Source organism: Neophocaena asiaeorientalis, unplaced genomic scaffold, assembly GCF_003031525.2.
Source record: "Neophocaena asiaeorientalis asiaeorientalis breed wild unplaced genomic scaffold, Neophocaena_asiaeorientalis_V1.1 scaffold423, whole genome shotgun sequence".
In the NCBI taxonomy this organism is placed as follows: Eukaryota; Metazoa; Chordata; class Mammalia; order Artiodactyla; family Phocoenidae; genus Neophocaena; species Neophocaena asiaeorientalis.
This window is the reverse complement of record NW_020174133.1, coordinates 823,575-844,771: the sequence shown is the minus strand read 5'-3', so window position 1 is coordinate 844,771 and position 21,197 is coordinate 823,575. Positions and strand designations below refer to the sequence as shown.

General features: G+C 35.6%; 1 protein-coding gene across 8 annotated transcripts in view; it reads left to right on the top strand.

The window, feature by feature from the left end:
* LRCH3 (leucine rich repeats and calponin homology domain containing 3) overlaps window positions 1-21,197 on the top strand; it is a 112,009-nt gene that overhangs the window by 73,638 nt on the left and 17,174 nt on the right. For 2 of the 8 annotated variants that reach the window (XM_024754750.1, XM_024754758.1), the window contains exons 11-16: window positions 4,941-4,992; window positions 5,377-5,526; window positions 10,564-10,617; window positions 15,222-15,293; window positions 18,993-19,041; window positions 19,891-19,998. In XM_024754750.1, coding sequence (XP_024610518.1) covers window positions 4,941-4,992; window positions 5,377-5,526; window positions 10,564-10,617; window positions 15,222-15,293; window positions 18,993-19,041; window positions 19,891-19,998 — 485 coding nt within the window. The remainder of the gene's footprint in view (window positions 1-4,940; window positions 4,993-5,376; window positions 5,527-10,563; window positions 10,618-15,221; window positions 15,294-18,992; window positions 19,042-19,890; window positions 19,999-21,197) is intronic. The other 6 variants (XM_024754751.1, XM_024754752.1, XM_024754753.1 and 3 more) reach the window with 6 other exon arrangements.

The window sequence follows — 21,197 nt, the reverse complement described above, 5'->3', positions numbered from 1 at the left end:
CCCTTTTCTCTACACCCTGTCCAGCATTTATTGTTTGTAGTTTTTTTTTTTAATTTATTTATTTTTGGCTGCATTGGGTCTTCGTTGCTACACGTGGGCTTTCTCTGGTTGCAGCGAGTGTGGGCTACTCTTCGTTGCAGTGTGTGGGCTTCTCATGGCAATGGCTTCTCTTGCTGCAGAGCACAGGCTATAGGCGTGCGGGCTTCAGTAGTTGTGGCATGCAGGCTCAGTAGTTGTGGCTTGTGCGCTGTAGAGCACAGGCTCAGTAGTTGTGATGCACGGGCTTAGTTGCTCCGCGGCATGTGGGATCTTCCTGGACCAGAGCTCGAAACCGTGTCCCCTGCATTGGCAGGTGTATTCTTAACCACTGCACCACCAGGGAAGCCCCTGTAGTATTTTTTGATGATGGCCATTCTGACTGGTGTGAGGTGATACCTCATTGTAGTTTTGATTTGCATTTCTCTAATGATTAGTGATGTTGAGCATCCTTTCATGTGTTTGTTGGCAACCTGTATATCTTCTTTGGAGAAATGTCTGTGTAGGTCTTCCGCATATTTTTGGACTCGGCTTTTTGTTTTTATGAAATTGAGCTGTATGACCTTCTTGTATATTTGGGAGATTAATCTTTTGTCAGTTGCTTCATTTGCAAATATTTTCTCCCATTCTGAGGGTTGTCTTTTCGTCTTGTTTGTAGTTTCCTTTGCTTTGCAAAAGGTTTTAAGTTTCATTAGGTCCCATTTGTTTATTTTTGTTTTTATTTCCATTACTCTAGGAGGTGGGTCAAAAAAGATCTTGCTGTGATTTATGTCATAGAGTCTTCTGCCTGTGTTTTCCTCTAAGAGTTTTATAGTGTCTGGCCTTACATTTAGGTCTTTAATCCATTTTGAGTTTATTTTTGTGTATGGTGTTAGGAAGTGTTCTAATTTCATTCTTTTACATGTTTTCCCAGCACAATTTATTGAAGAGACTGTCTTTTCTCCATTGTATATTCTTTCCTCCTTTGTCAAAGATAAGGTGACCATATGTGTGTGGGTTTATCTCTCGGCCTTCTTTCCTGTTCCATTGATCTATATTTCTGTTTTTGTGCTGGTTACCATACTGTCTTAATTAATGTAGCTTTGTAGTATAGTCTGAAGTCAGGGAGCCTGATTCTTCCAGCTCTGTTTTTCTTTCTTAAGATTGCTTTGGCTATTCGGGGTCTTTTGTGTTTCCATACAAATTGTAAAATTTTCTGTTCTAGTTCTGTGAAAAATGCCATTGGTAGTTTGATAGGGATTGCATTGAATCTGTAGATTGCCTTGGGTAATATAGTCATTTTCACAGTATTGATTCTTCCAATCCAATAACATGGTATATCTCTCCATCTGTTTGTATTGTCTTTGATTTCTTTCATCAGTGTCTTACAGTTTTCTGCATACACGTCTTTTGTCTCCTTAGGTAGGTTTTATTCCTAGGTATTTTATTCTTTTTGTTGCAATGGTAAATTGGAGTGTTTCCTTAGTTTCTCTTTCAGATTTTTCATTGTTAGTGTATAGGAATGCAAGAGATTTCTGTGCATTAATTTTGTATCCTGCTACTTTACCAAATTCATTGATTAGCTCTAGTAGTTTTCTGGTAGCATCTTTAGGATTCTCTATGTATAGCATCATGTCATCTGCAAAAGTGACAGTTTTACTTCTTCTTTTCTGATTTGGATTACTTTTCTTTTATTTCTTTTTCTTCTCTAATTGCCATGGCTAAAACTTCCCAAGCTATGTTGAATAATAGTGGTGAGAGTGGGCACCCTTGTCTTGTTCCTGATCTTAGAGGAAATGGTTTGTTTTTCACCATTGAGAATGATGTTGACTATGGGTTAGCCATATATGGCCTTTATTATGTTGAGGTAGTTTCCCTCTATGCCCACCTTCTGGAGAGTTTTTATCAGAAATGGGTGTTGAATTTTGTCAAAAGCTTTTTCTGCATCTGTTGAGTTTATCATATGGTTTTTATCCATCAGTTTGTTAATGTGGTGTATCACATTGATTTATTTGTGTATACTGAAGAATCCTTACATTCCTGGGATAAACCCCACTTGATCATGGTGTATGATCCTTTTAATGTGCTGTTGGATTCTGTTTGCTAGTATTTTGTTGAGGATTTTTGCATCTATATTCATCAGTGATATTGGTCTGTAATTTTCTTTTTTTGTAGTATCTTTGTCTGGTTTTGGTATCAGGGTGATGGTGGCCTCGTAGAATGAGTTTGGGAGTGTTCTTCCCTCTTCTATATTTTGGAAGAGTTTGAGAAGGATAGGTGTTAACTCTTCTCTAAATGTTTGATAGAATTCACCTGTGAAGCCATCTCATCCTGGGCTTTTGTTTGTTGGAAGATTTTTAATCACAGTTTCAATTTTAGTGTTTGTGATTGGTCTTTTCATATTTTCTGTTTCTTCCTGTTCAGTCTTGGAAGGTTGTACTTTTCTAAGAATTTGTCCATTTCTTCCATGTTGTCCTATTTTTATTGACATATAGTTGTTTGTAGTCGTCTCTCATGATCCTTTGTATTTCTGCAGTGTCATTACTTCTTTTTCATTTCTGATTCTGTTGATTGAGTCTTCCTTTTTTTCTTGATGAGTCTGTCTAATGGTTTATCAATTTTGTTTATCTTCTCAAAGAACCAGCTTTTAGTTTTATTGATCTTTGCTATTGTTTCCTTCATTTCTTTTTCATTTATTTCTGATCTGATCTTTATGATTTCTTTCCTTCTCCTAACTTTGGGTTTTTTCATTCTTCTTTCTCTAATTGCTTTAGGTGTAAGGTTAGTTTGTTTATTTGAGATTTTTCTTGTTTCTTGAGGTAGGATTGTATTGCTATAAACTTCCCTCTTAGAACTGCTTTTGCTGCACCCCATAGGTTTTGGGTCATCGTGCTTTCATTGTCATTTGTTTCTAGGTATTTTTTGATTTCCTCTTTGATTTCTTCAGCGATCTCTTGGTTATTTAGTAGCATATTGTTTAGCCTCCACGTGTTTGTATTTTTTTACAGTTTTTTCCTGTAATTGCTATCTAGTCTCATAGCGTTGTGGTCAGATGAGATACTTGATACGATTTCAGTTTTCTTAAATTTACTGACTGAAAGCCAGCTTTTTGCTCAGTTGCCTTATATATTAGTTTTCTAGTGCTTTATAACAAATTACCACAAATTTAGTAGCTTGAAACATACCTATTTATTATATTACAGTTGTGAGAGATAGAAGTCTGGGCAGGCTTCTCTTGTTTCTCTGCTTACGGCCTCACAAGGCCAAAGTCAAGGTGTTGGATGGCCTGGATTCTTATCTGGAGAACCCTGGAGGAGAATCCACTTCCCGGCTTATATAGGTTGCTGGCAGAATTCAGTTCCATGCAGTTATTGACTGATGCAGTTAGTGTCACACATACTGCTGGTAGGTTCAGTAAGGTGAGGGCTGAGAAATTAACTATTGGATTTGGACATGTAAAGCCTCAGACTTGAAGAGAGCAGTTTTCAGTGAAGTTGTGAGGACAGATCCAGATTGGTGTGGGTTCAAAATAAAATGGGATGAAATGAAGTAGAAACAATGGATTTAACCAGCTTTTTAAAGAGGTTTTGGTATAAAAAGAGAGTAAAGAAATGGGAGTAGAAAGAAGGTGTATATTAAAAGGTTTTGCTTGAAAAACATTATTAAAACATAGTGTTCAAATCAGGGCACATAAACCCACTTGAGATGGGTTTACATGGTCCTTTCTGGGTTTTTTGGTGTAGTTTATCTACAGATGGCCAATAAAAGCTATAGGAAATGTTAACAGTGAAATTAGTAGTTTGGGACAAATTTGCAGTTAATGCCAGTTATTCTTCTCCCAGACTAGTATATAGTACTGGAGTCACTCATCTCACGTTATTGGTTATATCCCAGTTAAAAGTCTTACCCTACCAACCCACTCTCCTCCTCTTATCTTGTCAGACTTGTGACTGAGGATGCACTGATTAGGAATGCTAGGATAAGGGTTGACAAGGATTAGTAGAAAGTTAAAGAAGCTTTTCCCTAGCTTTAACGTTATTTTAAACCTTGTATAGGAAGTTATTAAGTAATTTATTTGGTAGTTGTTCTGTTCCTTTTAAAAATTATAAACATAATTTATTCTGTCAAAAGTTTTTTTAATGGCTAGAAATTTTTTTTAAAAAAGAATTTTGTGAAAACTTCAAAGATTTGGAACGAATATAAGAAAAAAACGTGGCATGAAAGAGTATAGTAGAATAGCTTAAGTTTTTGGTTTCTTACATATTATATTTTTAAAATTCAGGAATTACAACAGGGAATATATATCAAAGTATAAGAGTTAGCACTGATAAAACTGAGAAGCAAGTTTTACTGTTTTTTTTTAAGCATCAAATCAGGTTTCATGTTTTTCTAAAAGATAAAAATCAACAAAATCTTTACTTTTGTTGTTAAAATTGCTCCTTCAATTAAAATGGGAGTAGGAGTGCTTTAAACGTGCAGTTACAGGTTCTGTAGTATTCCAGATTTCTGCTGATAAAATGGCTTTGTGTATAAACCATCTCCATTTACACGTATCTTGTTTCAGTCATGATAGTAAAGAAGATTGTAGTACTTAGTGTGCTGTAAAGAAACGATATTGTTTGAGAAGTGATCTCAAATAACCGTATTGTCAGCACTGGCTGACATAGACAGTTGTTAGCTATCTGTAGCTTCATCAGTGATATCATCACGTGAAATGTGAGTTGGAGACATCAGGTGTTCCTGTAGCTTAATTTAGTGACTTGGGCTCAAGTTTACAAAATGCAATTGGTCTTTCAGTGCTGACCAGACGGTTTGCCTGCTGATTAATAGAAAGCTGCATTAACAATAAAATTCCACTTGTCTTTTATCTATCTGTCTGTCTTATCAAAGAGTTTTTTCTTTCCTTTTTTTCTTTTTTGGGTCAGGGTTCCAGCTGAGCCATCTTCTCTCTTATCACTATCACCAAGTCATAATCAGGTAAAAACATTTTTTTCAGTTTTAGTTTGTGGGGTTTTTTAAATTAAGATGGTTTTCTTCTTTTATAATACTTAAATTACAGTTAATTGCCAAATATCTATAAATTTCATTACCTGTCTCTTCAATCTACAGTTAATATAATATGTGCAACTTATGCTGGTAACAGTGTTTTTAGACACCAGACAGAAAATAAGTCTTTATAATACATGTAAGAACACAGTGCAAAGATGGGAAAAGATTAGCAATAAACACACCTGAAGAAATGCTAGGTGACTGCAAAGTAAAAGTTGCTTGGGTCAGCAGTAGTTTCCCAAATTGATAAAGAATATTGGTAAGTTGATCTTTATCGCTACTTGCATATGCAAAATGATACTTTTGTTCTAGTTTTCACATGCAGACTTGGAACTTCATCGGAGAAGAGAACAATTAATAGAACGTACTCGGAGAGAGGCACAACTTGCTGCCCTGCAGTATGAGGAAGAGAAAATAAGGACCAAGCAGATTCAAAGAGATGCTGTCCTGGACTTTGTCAAGGTGAGTCCTTTGGATTCATTGAATGATATTCCTAACGTTTCTTAGAAGTAAGTGCTTATTTGTTTTTCTGAGGATGTCAGATTTTATTGTCTTAATAAAAAAAAAAAAGAGTTGATATCTTAATTATAAGAATTCTTGAGTAAATAGTATAACTGTCTCCTGCTTGTGATTAGATTAATTGTCCTCATATGTAGATAGGCTTAGGACAATCAGAAGTGATTGATCTTGCTTTTAGGACAGTGATAGTCTCTACTCTTAACTACCTGTCTGTCGTTAGACATATCACTTTACTATCCAGCTGCCATTTCCTAAATCTCTAGTGCATCAGGAAAGTGAAAATGCTATATGTAAACTGTAAAGTGCCATGCAAATATAAACTATTGTTATCTGAACCTATCACTGACTTCCTTACCTCTAGGGAATACCAAAAATTTGCAAGGCTCACAGGTTTAATACTTCAGTCATCTTTGATTCTTTACTTTCTGTTTTCTCCACATCTACTCAATTAACAACCCCTGTTAACAGTTCTTTTTTTAATCAGCCTCTATAGTTGCCTCTAAACCTGGTTCAGTTTTTTGCCTGTGTTACTTGTCTTTTTGTTCTGAAATCACCTTGGAATTTTTTCTTTATAGTTAAATAATTATTTATATTTTTGCTTGTTTAATATCTGTCTCTCCCAGGAATTATCTGGTGGTCCAATGGTTAGGACTCCACGTTCTCACTGCGAAGGGCCTGGGTTTGATCCCTGGTCGGGGAACTAAAATCCCACAAGCCACGTGGTGTGGACAAAAACATACACACACACGCACGCACGCACACACACACACACACACACGTGTGACATATCTGTCTCTCCCATTTATCCGTAAACTCCATGAAGACAGGGACCATGTCTGTCATGTTTATTCACTGCTATATCGCTAGATTTAAGCAGGTCTTAGCCCCTAGTAAAGCTCAATAAATATTTTTTAAATGAATGATTGAACAAATGAATCACTCATCTTCTAGCTGCTTTCTCTCTTGTTTCATAACTCTAGCCAAAGTATATCTTCTTTAAGTACCATACACATAATAAATTCTCTTATATTTTTTCAAATGTATCAAGCCTGTGATGATGATCTCTGATGCTCAGGGAGGATAACAATTTTCCTAAGGTTAAATACTCAGCTAGTAAGTGGCAGAGCAAAGATTCTAATCAAGACAGGCTGAACAGAAAATGGAAATAAAGCTGATGGAAAATAAACAGTTTCTTTAAAAAAAAAAGTCTAGATGGTAACTAGACTTATCATGGTGATCACCTTGTAATATATAGAAATATCAAATCACTGTCTTTTGCACCAGGAACTAACATAGTGTTGTAGGTCAGTTATACTTCAAAAACAAACAAACAGACAAGCTAATAGAAAAAGAGGTCAGAATTGTGGTTACCAGAGACAGGGCATGGGGGAAGGAGAATTGGCTGAAGGTGGCCAAAAGGTACAAACTTCCAGTTATAAGATAAATAAGAGTTAGGGTTGCAATGTACAAAATATATGTTAAATGTGAAAGTTGTTAAGAGAGTAAATCCTAAGAGTTCTCATTTCATCATTTTTTTTCTTTCTCTTTTGTTATCTTTATGAGATGGTGGATGTTCACTAAACTTATTGTGGTAATCATTTCATCATGTATGTAAGTCAGATCATTATGCTATTACACCTTAAACTTATACAGTGCTGTATGTCAGTTACATTTCAGTAAAACTGGAAAGAAAAAAAAAAAAAGGACAGGCTGGCTCCAAACCCTGGTCTATGACCAGAATGCTATACTGACTCTCAGTAAATGATAATGGCTAACACATACTATGTCCTAAGTGTTGTTCTATGCATTTTACATAAATTAACTCATTTAACTTGCCTTCTGTAGAAGTCATATAACTAGTAACAGATAATTACATTGTAGATAGCCTTGATTAAATGTCAAATTAGAGTTTGATCTTGAACAATTAGGCAGAAAAGAACAATTTTAGTTCTTAAGCAGGAGAAAAGACAGGGAAGGTACTTCTGAAAAACTAATTACTCATGTTAGAATATGTTAGAAAGAGATGAAAGAAGGAAAATGAAATAGAGAGTAATTGCAATAATTAGATTAGGGTACAAAATGAAGGCATAAGACTAGATGATTTCTAATTTTCCTAAGGAAAGGCAGTGTTGTCCTGTGGTAAGGGCTTAGAATCGGAAATATCTGAATTTGAATCCAGCTTTGCTACTTGGTATGTGCTTGACTTTTGGAAAGTTACTGAGCCATTCTGTGCCTTTATTTTCTTCATATGTTTAATGTTTAACTATTAATTATTTCAGAATTATTATGGCTTCACCTATTTACTAGTATGGTGTATGCTGCACCCCCTACTACCACAAAGGGTTTTATAAATTAACTATAAGAGAGATTTCAAGAGAAGCATCATTATGTCTTACATAGATGTGTAGTGAATGTTAAATAAATCACTGAAAATGAGTGAAAAAAAAAAGGTTCCAAAGCAAGGGTTTGAGGCTAAAAGAATGGTTTTAATGGGAGTTAGCTTTGGGAAAGAATGTTGGATTTGGGGTCAGAAGGCATAGGTGCAGCTCTCAGTTATGCTACTTACTGTGCACATATCATATAATCTCTCTATCCTCAAGTTTCTCATCTTTAAAAGAATATGATTATGATGTTTGTTTATCTCACAGAGTAAGAAGAATCACTTGAGATACCGTGCATAAGAACACATTGTAAAACACTCACTATACAGATACTGTGATATTATTGACATAATAACAGGAATTAGCAAATTGGGGGGAAATACCCAGTTAGTATGGGAAATTGAGGGGTTTTTTTGAACAGGAGATGACAGTGGGGTTTCTAAGTAGAGAGTGTCCACAGGCATTTGAAAATGCGAGCCTGGAATTTGGCTGTTAGGAGAGAGCTAAAGCTGTTAGCATTAGAGTGATATTTGAAGCCATTAAAGAAAGAGGATGATTTCATTGAGAGAATTTAGTGAGAGATTACCTCTCTATGAATGTGTTTATATCCATGTACATATAAAAAACATAGTTTTAAAAAATTTCTGTTTATATAGATGCTTATAGACACAGGAAAATACTGTTTGTCAGCTTATTTTTGCTTTTCCCCTTTTAAATTGTAAGCTATTTAAGGGAAAGGGCAGCGTCTTCTAACCAGTAGATCTAGAAAAATACCATACACGAGAGATACAGAGATTAATGTGAGTGATCATTTTAGTAAATAGCATTTTCCATTCCCAGTGTTCTAGATTCTGACCAGCTTCCCTTTTTTGGGGGGTGTGGGGTTATATAGCAAAAAGCGTCACAAAGTCCACAAAAACAACACCCCCCCTTAGACGGTGAGGTAAGTTTATATAATCACCTTTCTTTGGAACTTTTTATTATTGCAATGAAAATGAAATGTTTTGCATGTGATTATCATATGTTTTCAGTGATCAAAATGTTGCCATTTTCTTTTTTACCCCTCACAAAATTCTCCTTACTAGGGAGAAAAAGACACAGGCCGGGAAGTTTATCAGAATCTATAGATTGGGTTTTTTTTTAATCTATACACATCCGTCTGGAGATTATTTCCCTCCTCCCATCCCCAGCAGAGTTCTCATCTCCCTCATCCATTTTCAGAGCTACTGTGTAATGAGAGATGGTCCTGAGAGCTGTATCTGGCACACGTGAATGGTGTCGGTATTAAACAAAAAACTCTACATAGTATTTCAGCTTCAGTGCTCATTTCCTAAGTGTGTATATTATTGATTGTACACATTAGTTTTATAATATTAAGTAGTACATTTTCGTTTCAAAGTAACATGTAACATGTAAGATTGTTTATTAACCTTTTAAAAATCTGTGCACCTAGATTCTGTATTATGATGTCCTATGCAAAAAGAAAAAAATAAACTAGATTGTAAATTTTATTGTTTTAACATGTGTGCACGTTTAGTGACATTTACATTTTGAAATAAAATTTATGATTCATTTTTTTAAAAAATCTGTGTACCTATTTTGACCTGTTAAAATGAAGCTTATTACTAAATGAATATTTTATTGTACTTGGCTTTTTCATTAGCTATTTTCCTTTATCTTTGCCTTCTTATTTTTTCAATTTATGATCATTACTTCCTTTAAAAATGCATAAAGGCATTATTTCATGTGAGTGTTGACTTTGATTTTTGTAAAATAAGTTATTTGAAAACCTAACACATGGGGCTTTACAAGCATCAATCTTCAGCACAATGCTTTCAAAGCACAAGTGTTTCTGGAATGGTAAGATGTATTGCTTAAAATGTTTTAAATTATCCATTATAAAGGTTTTTTTAATCTTATTGGACATATAATAACTATTTTTGGTTATTTATTTGAGAGCTTATGCATTGGTATAGTACCTGAAAGATTCACTCAAGCACTTTCAGTTGTCTTTTCTTCACATGGTAATAACTCTGTACAAACCTTTGGCAGTCAGAGTTTGATAAGTTAATACACTCTTTCTTTTTTACCCAACATTTCCTTACTGGTCATTCTGGAGTAATTCATTATCTGAAAACTAAAGCTCCTCAGGAAAATAACATGTATAGTTTTAAAATTTCCAGTTGTACCCTTGTTTTGTCTGAGAAAGGTAATGAAGAGATGCCTAGACTAGAAATCATGACTCATGGGTTTATTGTTTTGAATTTGTCACTAGCTCACTAAATGACCACAAATTCTTTATGTTACTGCTACATCTTCAGCTTTCTCTTCTCAGAACAGAGAATAATTCCTATTCCCCTCCTTGCTTTAGAAAGTTTTTATGCAATAAGATCAAGTTCTTTGGGAGAAAATCGTTACTCAGAAACAACTTATTAGCTATTTTAATGCATGAATTCTGAATGATTGTGAATGTGGTCCTGTATGTCAGCATCTTCGCAAGTATGTGTTAATATGTCTCTTTGCTTGTGTATTTGTGAAACTCGTCATGTGTGTGCATAGCTTGTTTTTGACATTGCTTCATTTTTCTCCACCTCTCCAGTGTCCCTTCCCATCCAGAAGGTCTCAGCACACTGATGATAGTGCCTTGTTAGTGGTAAGAACCTTGCACAAAATGGAATTTTACATTGCTTTGTCTAGAGATTTGGGGAATAGCTACGGTACTTTTCATTCTGAATTGATCTAAATACCATAAAACATGATGAGCATCATTACTAAATGCTTTACAAATAGCTAGAACTGTCTCCCTACATTACTTTTCATGATTTACCCAGTGTTCCAAGTGTTCTGCAGATATGATTCAAATATCTTTGTTAGTGTTTCCAAAAGTAAAACATTTGCATTGAGAACCATATTGGCTTTGTATGTGTGTTTGGAGGAGAGGGAATAATATATTCGTCTTTTAAATGTTTCTAATTCCAGGTGAACTTTATTAATCACTGTTTTGTCTTATAAGTCACCTGTATGATGAATGGTTCCCTTACTTCATGATGCTAATTATACAAATGTATATTTGGCATCCTATTTTATTATCTGTTTTAACCTACTGAAAATCCCAAACTTTGAGATCCCATTTTATATCTTAAACTCAGGGAAACATTAACTTGGAATCCGGACGCGCGCAGGCTCAGCGGCCATGGCTCACAGGCCCAGCCACTCCGTGGCATGTGGGATCTTCCTGGACCGGGGCACGAACCCGTGTCCCCTGCATCGGCAGGCAGACTCTCAACCACTGCACCACCAGGGAAGCCCCACTACTGATCATTTTTAATATTAGTTTACTTTTTTTTAAATTTTGTATTTGATTTTATTGGACACATGCAAATTTAGAAGATACATTAAAACACACTGGTTTACTTTTATTGCCTGTTTCATCAGCTGAAAATGAGTATAACTTCAGAGCTTTATTGAGAGTCTTACTTCTGTCAGCTTTGCAAGAGAATTCTAACCATGTACATAATTGCTTTTCCCATCATGTTTTATGTTATTTTTTTCACCATAGTATTGAAAACTAGCAATTCAAAAGCCTATTGTCTGTAGCAATTCCTGTCTTAGGAGCTAGTAACTGCCGCCATTGTGCATACTACTGCATGAGCTGCATACTTGAGCATGAGATTTCTATTACATAAACTTTCATTGTCAGAATTTCTGTGTTCTGTAATCATCATTTCCTTTAAGATGGCTAAAGCACATTTTAACTGGCAGTCTTATAAAGAAATAAGCCTCTGGAGTTTTAGTCAAAGTTAATTGGCATGAGAAGCAAATAACAATTTAATGTAGAAAAATATTGAGAGCCTATGGTGATCCAGACACTTTACCAGAATTATCTCATTCACTCCTCACAGCAGCCTTAAGAATTAAGGTTAAACTTATCACCATTTTACAAATGATTACTGAGGTACAGAATGTTTTGTCCAGAATGTGACTTCTCCAAGGTCACAGCTAGTAAGTACAAGGCTGGGTTCAAATCTAGATCCAGGTGACTTGAGAACGTGCATGAACACTGTGCTATATTGCCTCCCGTACTGTAATTGAAAACACTTTGAAACACTTTAGGAAACTGAAGATGAGATTTAATAACACATATAGTAAGTGCTGAATGCCCAGGCGTTTCTGTGAAGGAAAAAGTGGAATTTGGAAAAACAATAAAATCCCCTTAGCGTGAAATTTGTAATTTCAACTATTTTCAAAATACATACACTTATATTTTACTTAACAGTATTCATGTCTGGCCTAAATTAGACGGCCTTTAAAAACAAGAACCATGTCTCACATATTTTTGCATGCCAGATAGTGTCCAACATGTATTACAAAAATAGTCATTTTTAAAATCATACCTCTGATCTTCTCAAAACTACTTTTCAGTGGCTTCATATAGTAGAATAAAGTCCATATACTTTTTTTTTAGATTTATTATTTATTTTATTTATTTTTTTGGCTGCGTCAGGTCTTAGTTGCAGCATGTGAGCTTCTCTCTAGTTGTGGCGTGAGCGTTTTCTCTTCTCTAGCTGTGGCGCGCAGACTCCAGAACACATGGGCTCTGTAGTTGTGGTGCGCAGGTTCCAGAGCCTGTGGACTCTGTGGTTTGCAGCACACAGGCTCTCTCGTTGAGGTGCGTGAGCTCAGTAGCTGTGGCGTGCAGATTTAGTTGCCCCGCGGCATGTGGAATCTTAGTTCCCCGACCAGGGATTGAACTAGTGTCCCCTGCACTGGAAAGCAGATTCTTTACCACTGGACCACCAGGGAAGTTCCAAAATCCATATACTTCTTAACACAGCTTACAAACCCTTTAGAGTAGGTTCCAAACTTCTTAACATGGCCTATAAGCTCCTGTGTACTCTGGGTACTATGTATCTCTCGTCTCTGGGGTCATGCTATATCAGCATTTTTTCAGCTCTGAAAATATGGCAAGCCCTTTCCCACCTCAGGATCTTTGCAAATGCTCCTCCCTCTGCATGGAATGCCTCTCATTCCCTGCATATACCCCTTGGTTAATTCCTACTGATCTATCTGGTATCAGCTTAAATGTCACACCCTTAAAATGGCTTTTCTGCAACACCCCTACCCCCAAATCAAATTTGTCTCCACTGTTTTTCTTTTTTTCTTCATAGCACTTTTAGGTGGGTGTTTATTGTTTTGTATCTTCCCCTCTCCCCCATCCCCAATAGACTACTAGACTGTAAGCTTCATGGGCACAGGGATATTCTCTGTCGCACTTACCTATGTATACTCAATCCCTACCATAATTCCTGGGATATATTAGTTGCTTAATAAATAATTCCTGAGTGAATAATTCCTGATGTATGCTGTACATCTAATAATTGCTCATTAGGGGAGTTCCCTGGTGGTCTAGTGGTTAGGATTTGGCGTTTTCACTGCAGTGGCCCCAGTTCAATCCCTGGTTGGGGAGCTGAGAATCCCACAAGCTGTATGGTGTGGCCAAAATAAAAAAAATAAAAAATAAAATCACAATCAGAAAAAAAAAATCTCAAAAAAAATTGTTTCAAGATAAGTTCTGATGATATAGCAAGTAAATGTTGGATTTGATTTAAAGACTTTGAAATATGGGATTTGAAATAACTGTTCGTAATGTTTAATATCAGTTACACTAACATTCTCTTAGGATTGCCCTTCAGGCTTCTGTTGCTTTCATATATGTCCCATATGTATCTACATCCCATCTCTAGATACTAGAAAGGATCTAGGCTCATTTCACTCCCTCTTCCTTCCATCCTTTTTTCCTTCTTTGCCAGCATAGTGGCTTTTAGCCTTTTTTTTTTTTTTTTTTTTGCGGTACGCGGGCCTCTCACTGTTGTAGCCTCTCCCGTTGTGGAGCACAGGCTCCGGGCGCGCAGGCTCAGCGGCCATGGCTCACGCGCCCAGCCGCTTCGCGGCATGTGGGATCCTCCCAGACCGGGGCACGAACCCGTGTCCCCTGCATCGGCAGGCGGACTCTCAACCACTGCGCCACCAGGGAAGCCCTAGCCTTTTTATATTTGAGATTGACAGTAATTCAAGTCCATTTGATCGTAAGGAGGCCCAGGAAATCTAAACAGGTGAAGGCATATACAATGTAAGACTGCTGTCACAGCCTTGTTCTTTGGTACATTTCTTTCCTCACTTTCTTCTGCCTTAAGATAATGTTGCAGTGTGTGTTACATGCTTTGTTTTGCACACACGAAAAAGACGTTGCTATCTATCAACTCATTAAAAATATAGTTGTATTTATTATATTGACCATCCTACTCACCTTTTCCTAAACACCACATGTGTTCTTGTTCATTTATCCCATGATTCAGATATTTGTGATTGTAGTTTAAATTTTTTAAAATTATTTAACTTATAAAGACTTTAATATCTTTAAGCCTTTGGCATTTTTAATAGATACAATCTTACCCAACGCCCTTTGTGAAAGTTTTGTCTTCTCTGATTTCCACTCCCCACCAAATGAAAAAATTGTCATGTTTTGAACAGCTTTTATCTGTAATAAAAATTCTGTACAATGGATTCTAACATTCTAAATGTCTCTAATTATATCTCTAATATATCTAACTAGTTTTATGTAGGCTGGTGAAAGGATAAAGGATTCAAAGAAAAGGAAAATTGTACTTAACTTATCAGAGGTCATTTGGACTTTTACAGAAGCAGAAATGAAATTTTGGTTCATCCTTAAGGTGTGATGCAAAATCCTCATGTCCTGGCTTCTCACATCAGAGCCATTAAACTGAATTATAATAAATCTAATTTGGATTAATATTGAAAAGATGTTGCTTTTATTCATGCCAATTCTGATCAGTTAAAATGAGCTCTTTGACTGGATTTGTTTCCCCTGTCATAGGAACAGCACAGGACTCATTTGTTTCTAAGGCTATTTTGCTAAAAAAATTTGATGTACTCAGTTTTATTTCTATATAAAATCATGTTTAATAAGTCATGCCTTTCATTTCTTGATTAATGTGGTATGAGGTATTGAAATAATTTGAATTAAACAGGTGGAAAACTGTGTTTAATAAATTATAGGGTTTTTTCCCCCCAACTATTCTCTTTCTGCCCTATCAATATCTTAGTAAACCATTTGAAAGTTTGTCAGTGACCTTTCCTTTTCTAATTTTACTGACAAGATCTGCCTGCCTGCCTGTCTGACGTTTTGCTAACATAAATGCTGCCTTCTGTTTCTTCTCTTTCTCTTTTGCAATTTAGTCGCTGTCAGGTGTGAATCAAGTGGGCTGTGCTGCTACCCTGCCTCATTCTTCTGCCTTCAGGCCTCTTAAGGTATATCTTGTTATTGTAATTTACCAGGAACTTTGAGGAGGGGATCTGCCCGGGAGGTCTTAAATTTCCCAATGGATTGGTCTAACAACAGTCTGAAATCTAGAATTGTATGAAATATAACTAAGCTTATGAAGCTAAGTTTAACATTAATTTCACTTGAAATTTTTTGGCAGTTTTATTATGCCAGAAACATAGAGCCTTTGTTAATTCTTTATATTGAGATTTTTGTTTGAAATGTCCTTCTAATTTTCTTATCAAAGGGTTGGGGTTTTTTTTGTCATGAGTTACTATGTTACTTTGGTTAATATATGATATTGAGTTAACTCTGTTGTCTAATGTGCATGCGAAATAATTTGAGTATCAGTCCCCCAAAGTGTCACTGCCAAAACCCTATTACAGTAGAGGTCAGCAAGCTATGGTCCCTAGGCCACCTGTTTCTGTAAATAATTTTAGTGACATACAGCCACGCCCATTTGTCTATGGCTGCTTTTGCACTTAAAAGCAGAGTAGGAATAGTTACAATGGAGATCACATGGCCTGGAAGTCTAAATTAAAAACCTGTGGTATTTTATTTTTTAAAGACCTCTAGGGATGGTAATTCCATACTTATTATCATATGATACCTAAGAAATGATTCATAATCCTGACTGTCAACAAGGTCCTCTCCTTGTCTAACTTATATCTGTCCTCCTGTGGTTTACACCTGTTTCTTCTTTTCTTTCCAGAGTGGAGATTTTCTAGTTACTTAGCAGTCCTTATGTGGAGAATCTTTATATTTGAAAACTATTATGATGCCACCCGTGTCTTCTCCGTAAATAAGCTTTGGCCCTTTTATGTGCCTTTCCTAGCCTGTTTGTCCTTATGAACTTTCACAAGTTCTCTGCCCTCCATTTTGGCTTCACAGTTCCCAACTAGAAATATATCCCTCATTAGAGCCCACGTAGTACTGAGCATGAAACAAGGGTTATTCACGTCTTATGCTGAGCATTAGGTTGGCTTTTTCCATTTTGGTATTCATTTTGCTGTGTATCCATTATAATTCTCAGATGTTTTAGTTATATTCCTAAATGATAATTAATTTCTAAACTTTGTATCTTTTGTTTTCCTAAATATTTAATTTTGCTTTTCGAACATTTAAAATTTTCTAATTTCCCGGAATATTTTCAAATTCTTGCATCATGTCCTTCTAAATGCTGACCCCAACTTTATAACATCTGTAAACCTGATAAACCTTCTCTCTGGTTATTATTGAAGCTACACATACCTGGATGACACCTGATAAAACTTTATAATTCTCTTCTATATTAACCTTTTGCTAGCCTTTCTCAGCAAGGTTCGTTATTTGAACTACAAAGAAAATTATTTGAGGGACTGTTTTCAAAATTTTTTCAAGGAAGGTATATAACTAGTACCATTCTAGGTATATAGGAGAAAAGTTAATTCGTTACACTCAGTGGATACCTTAGGGCATTGGGGCTTATCCTCCCCTAGAATTTTAGTTGAGTAAGGCCAAATCTGAATGTGCCAGAAGTTGTGTAATGTCTAACATTCTTCCTGTCAGACCTGCTGCACTGTCAAGTGATTAGTTTAAAAATATTTATTCTTTATTTTTTGGTATCTCAGTTACTCTGCAGCAGGTATATACTATATTTAGGCATGATTTTATTTCTTTTGTCGCTTAACTAGGCACTAAAAGTTGACTTTGTATCAGTTTCCATTTTTTGCTCTCCAGTTCTCCAAAAGTTCTCAGATACACCAGTCAATGGCCTCAGCGTGATTTGAACTAATTATTTCAGTATCCTAGAATGTAAGCAGTTAGATTTATAGTTTGAATACAAATATATTTTTAAAATCACCATTTTGTAAGTCCCCTCTTTTCTGGCTTTGTTTTTCATTACACCCAACTGTATGTTATCTTTTGGTATTTCTGGAGGTAGAGAACATTTGCTGCCATTCAGTGGAATGTGTTTCAGCTCTTCCTTCTAATCTAATAGAGTTGTCTAATAACTTTATTGTTTATTCCTAAATATGTTAAAGTTTCTAGTCTATCTCACTGTAATAGGTCTTTTTAAATTAAAAATTTTTTTCCTCTGTATCTGGAATAATCTCTACTTTTTATGTTTTTCTGTTTGTACCATTGGTCCTAGCTTTCTCCTTCCTACCTCATCTTCCTTGAAAATAAGGATAGTATTTTGTCTCGTTGGCCCATTTATTCCTTTTACTAGTGCCTGTTGCTCTTATTTTAAATTAAATTTGTTATTTAAATTTTCATTTCTTCTCAGCATCCTAAACTTAATTTATTGGCATCTTTAAACTTGATGAACATGTTGTCTTTTTCACTAATGAATATGTAATACATTGCTTCACTCAGGAGCGCAGCTTACTTTTTAAGTCTTAATTCTCGGTCTAAGAGTATCAAACCAAGGAAACATTACCACAGAATTGTCTTTCAGATCAGTCCAAGAATTTTCTCAACAGCATGGCTTCTGTTTATTTACTTATTTATAGCAGTTAAAATTTCCTGTCATCATTAATCTCACCTGACCCAACTCCAACTTCAGATAAAAGATTTCTGAAAATATTGAAAACCAAAAGGGAGAAAAAAACATGGGAGTGTGTATGTGTGTGTGTATTTGTGTGTGCGTTTTAAAGTCATTCTGTTCAAAACTATGTCTCAGTTATCATAAATTATTGAGTACAACTCAATGGTTATTGAATATAACTAGCTATCAAGGCCTGAAAACTTGTTGTTATTCTAGCTTTTCTTGATTCTACTCCTCTGCCAAGTCTTCAATATTTTTAACCCAGCTAACCAACGCTTCCTTTTAAATTAGCTTAACTCCGTTCCCTTTTTTTAGGTACACTCTATACCAGTTGAGCTAGTTCTTCCTTCTTTTTTACAGTTCCTTTGGTCAATAAATTAAAAACATCTTGGATTCAAATACTGGTCTCGAAATACAACTATCATCTTTAAATACCTCATTTCCTAACTGAAATGAAGAAACCTTCATCACTCTTTCTTAAAACATTACTCAAGGAGGGGGGTAGGAATACTTTAGAAAGTATGCCAGAAAAATACTATTATAAAATAAAATTTTATTCTCTTCTATACATTCCCCAATAAAATTTTCTGCCTTAGGATGATTTCATTTTTCACAGTCATAGGAAAGGCCTGTTATATAATAGGACTATCTTTAGAGAATGCATTACATAAATCTTATATTCTCTAGAACTAAATAAAGTTTGGCCTTGGGGGGGTGGTGGGATGAATTGGAAGATTGGGATTGACATATATACACTATTGATACTACGTATAAAATAGATAACTAATGAGAACCTACTGTATAGCACAGGAAACTCTACTCAATGCTTTGTGGTGACCTAAATGAGAAGGAAATCCAAAAAAGAGGGGATATATGTATACATATAGTTGATTTACTTTGCTGTACAGTAGAAACTAACACGACATTGTAAAGCAACTGTACTCCAATAAAAATTAATTTTATAAAAACTTTGGCCTTAAAAAATATTCAGAATTATTATACAAATTCTCATTTCTAGACTTAATTTTGGAGGAGAGTTGCATGTTTTTTTTCTTTTATTGATATAATCCCAAATGTGGAAAGAGGTACTTTCCATAAATGTGGAAAGTACCTCTTCTTGAGTAATAATAATTGATGTATCTATATTTCTCCACAGAATGATCACAGATCTAATGCTATATCAAGTTCACCTACAACAGAAACAGGTAATAGACACAAAAGTGCAATTAACCACTTCCCAATTATAATTCTTTACCAGGATTTTCCTGATAAATTGCTCCTTAGATGGCTGTGGCTTCCTTTTCTGAAATGAGAAATCAGGCACAAAATTGGGAACTCTGCACATTTTTCACTTTTTAATTCAACTAGTCGTTCAACCACTCAGCCATTTGATATGAAAAGATGAGCAAGAGCTAGCAGGGCTGTAGGTTTGCAAGAGACTATATTTAATATATTAACATTCATTTTGCCTTTATTGAATACCAAAAGTAACATGACAATTAAAAATACATACAAACAGGGATTTCCCTGGTAGTGTAGTGGTTAGGATTCCAGGCTTTTACTGCCATGGCCTAGGTTCAATCCCTTGTTGGGAAACTGAGATCCCACAAGCTGTGCAGCCTGGACCCCCAAAAAATAAGAATAAAAATACATACACTCAGCCCTCCCACTTTCAGGGTTACTTTTCTTTTCTTCTTTTTTTAAGTATTTATTTATTTGGCTGCTCCAGGTCTGAGTTGCGGCATGTGGGATTTTTAGTTGCGGTATGCAGGATATTTTAGTTGTGGCATGCGGGATCTAGTTCCCTGACCAGGGATCGAACCTGGGCCCCTGCATTGGGAGCGTGGAGTCTTAACCTTTAGCTCATGAGGGAAGTCCTGGAGGTTACTTTTCTATACCAGATTTTCTATTAATAAAATTATCATTTTATATCATTGCAATATTTAACTTTTTTCTTCATTTGCCATTTATTGAACTTTTGTCATGTGTCTGTTATTATATTTAATTTTTTTCCATCTTCTTTAATCTTATTTTGCTTTTCCATGCTGATTCAGTTCATCATTCCCCTGCATATTCTTTTCCTGCTGCTATTCAGAGAAACCAGGCCCAGCGCCCTGAAAGCTTCCTTTTCAGAGGAGCTGTCAGGGCAGAAACAAATAAAGGTAGGTGGCAGTGCTAAAAGGGGCATTGGGGGGGCTTGGGGGATGGTGGTTATACAATGACATTATACATTACATGCTTTTAAACTTCTACCCTGGGAATTCCCTGGCAGGCCAGTGGTTAGGACCCTGCGCGGTCACTGCCAGGGCCCTGGTTCAACCCTGAGTCAGGGAACTAAGATCCCGCAAGCTGCACGGTGAGGCCAGACAAACAAACAAATAAATAAATAAACTTCTACCTTGAGATGTCACCAAGGCAAAAGTTTTAAACTCTGCGTTTGTCTGTGATCTCACTGATATTAAAGGAAGAGAATCTTAATCTTGTTTGAATTCATTTTGGTCAGAAAGTTGCTCAGTACCACCTAAAAGCAGGTTATAGTGTTTGAACAAAAAAATTACTCTTTCAGGGCTTCAGGGAATGTCCCTTCTCTCTGTAGTATGCTCTTTTTCAGATTTTTCTGTTGGTAAAAGCTGTTTTCTGTGTTGTTAAAGAAATGAATCAGTAATTTAAAAAAAACCAAACTATTTAGTCTCATGGTTTTTAGTTAATGTGGCAAATTTCTGCCTGACCCCCAAAGAAGTTACCTAGAAGTGGAAACAGACATTTCACTCTCAAAATAACTATTTTTAACATAACTGATAGATACACTCACAGTGAGATTTAAACTCAAACCAGAGATGCACTGCTGGTGGGATTGTTAATTAGCATGGAAAACTGTTTACATTATCTGCTAATGGTGAACCCTTGTATATCCTATGACTAGCAATTTTGCTTTCTGAAATATGTACACATCTGTACCAAAAGATATGTCCAAATTATTCATAGCAACATTATTCATAATAGCCCCAAACTGAATGTCCATCAACAATAGAATGGATAAATAATTGTGTATATTTGTACAATGGGATACTAAATAAGCAATGAAAATGAACACATTAATATACATAACAACGTGGATAAATCTTATAATGTTGATCAAAAGAAGCCAAACATAAAAACATACACACATATAATACGGTTTTATATGTAGAAAGTTCAAAAATGGACAAAACTAATCTGTGGTGTTAGAAGCCAGGAGGTACATAGTTAGAACCTGTGGTACTAGAAATAACTGTTAGGTACTGATACTGATGGGTAGGGAACATGAGAGGGTCTCCTGGGTGTTGGTAATGTTGCATTTATTGACTTGCTTGTGTCTGCT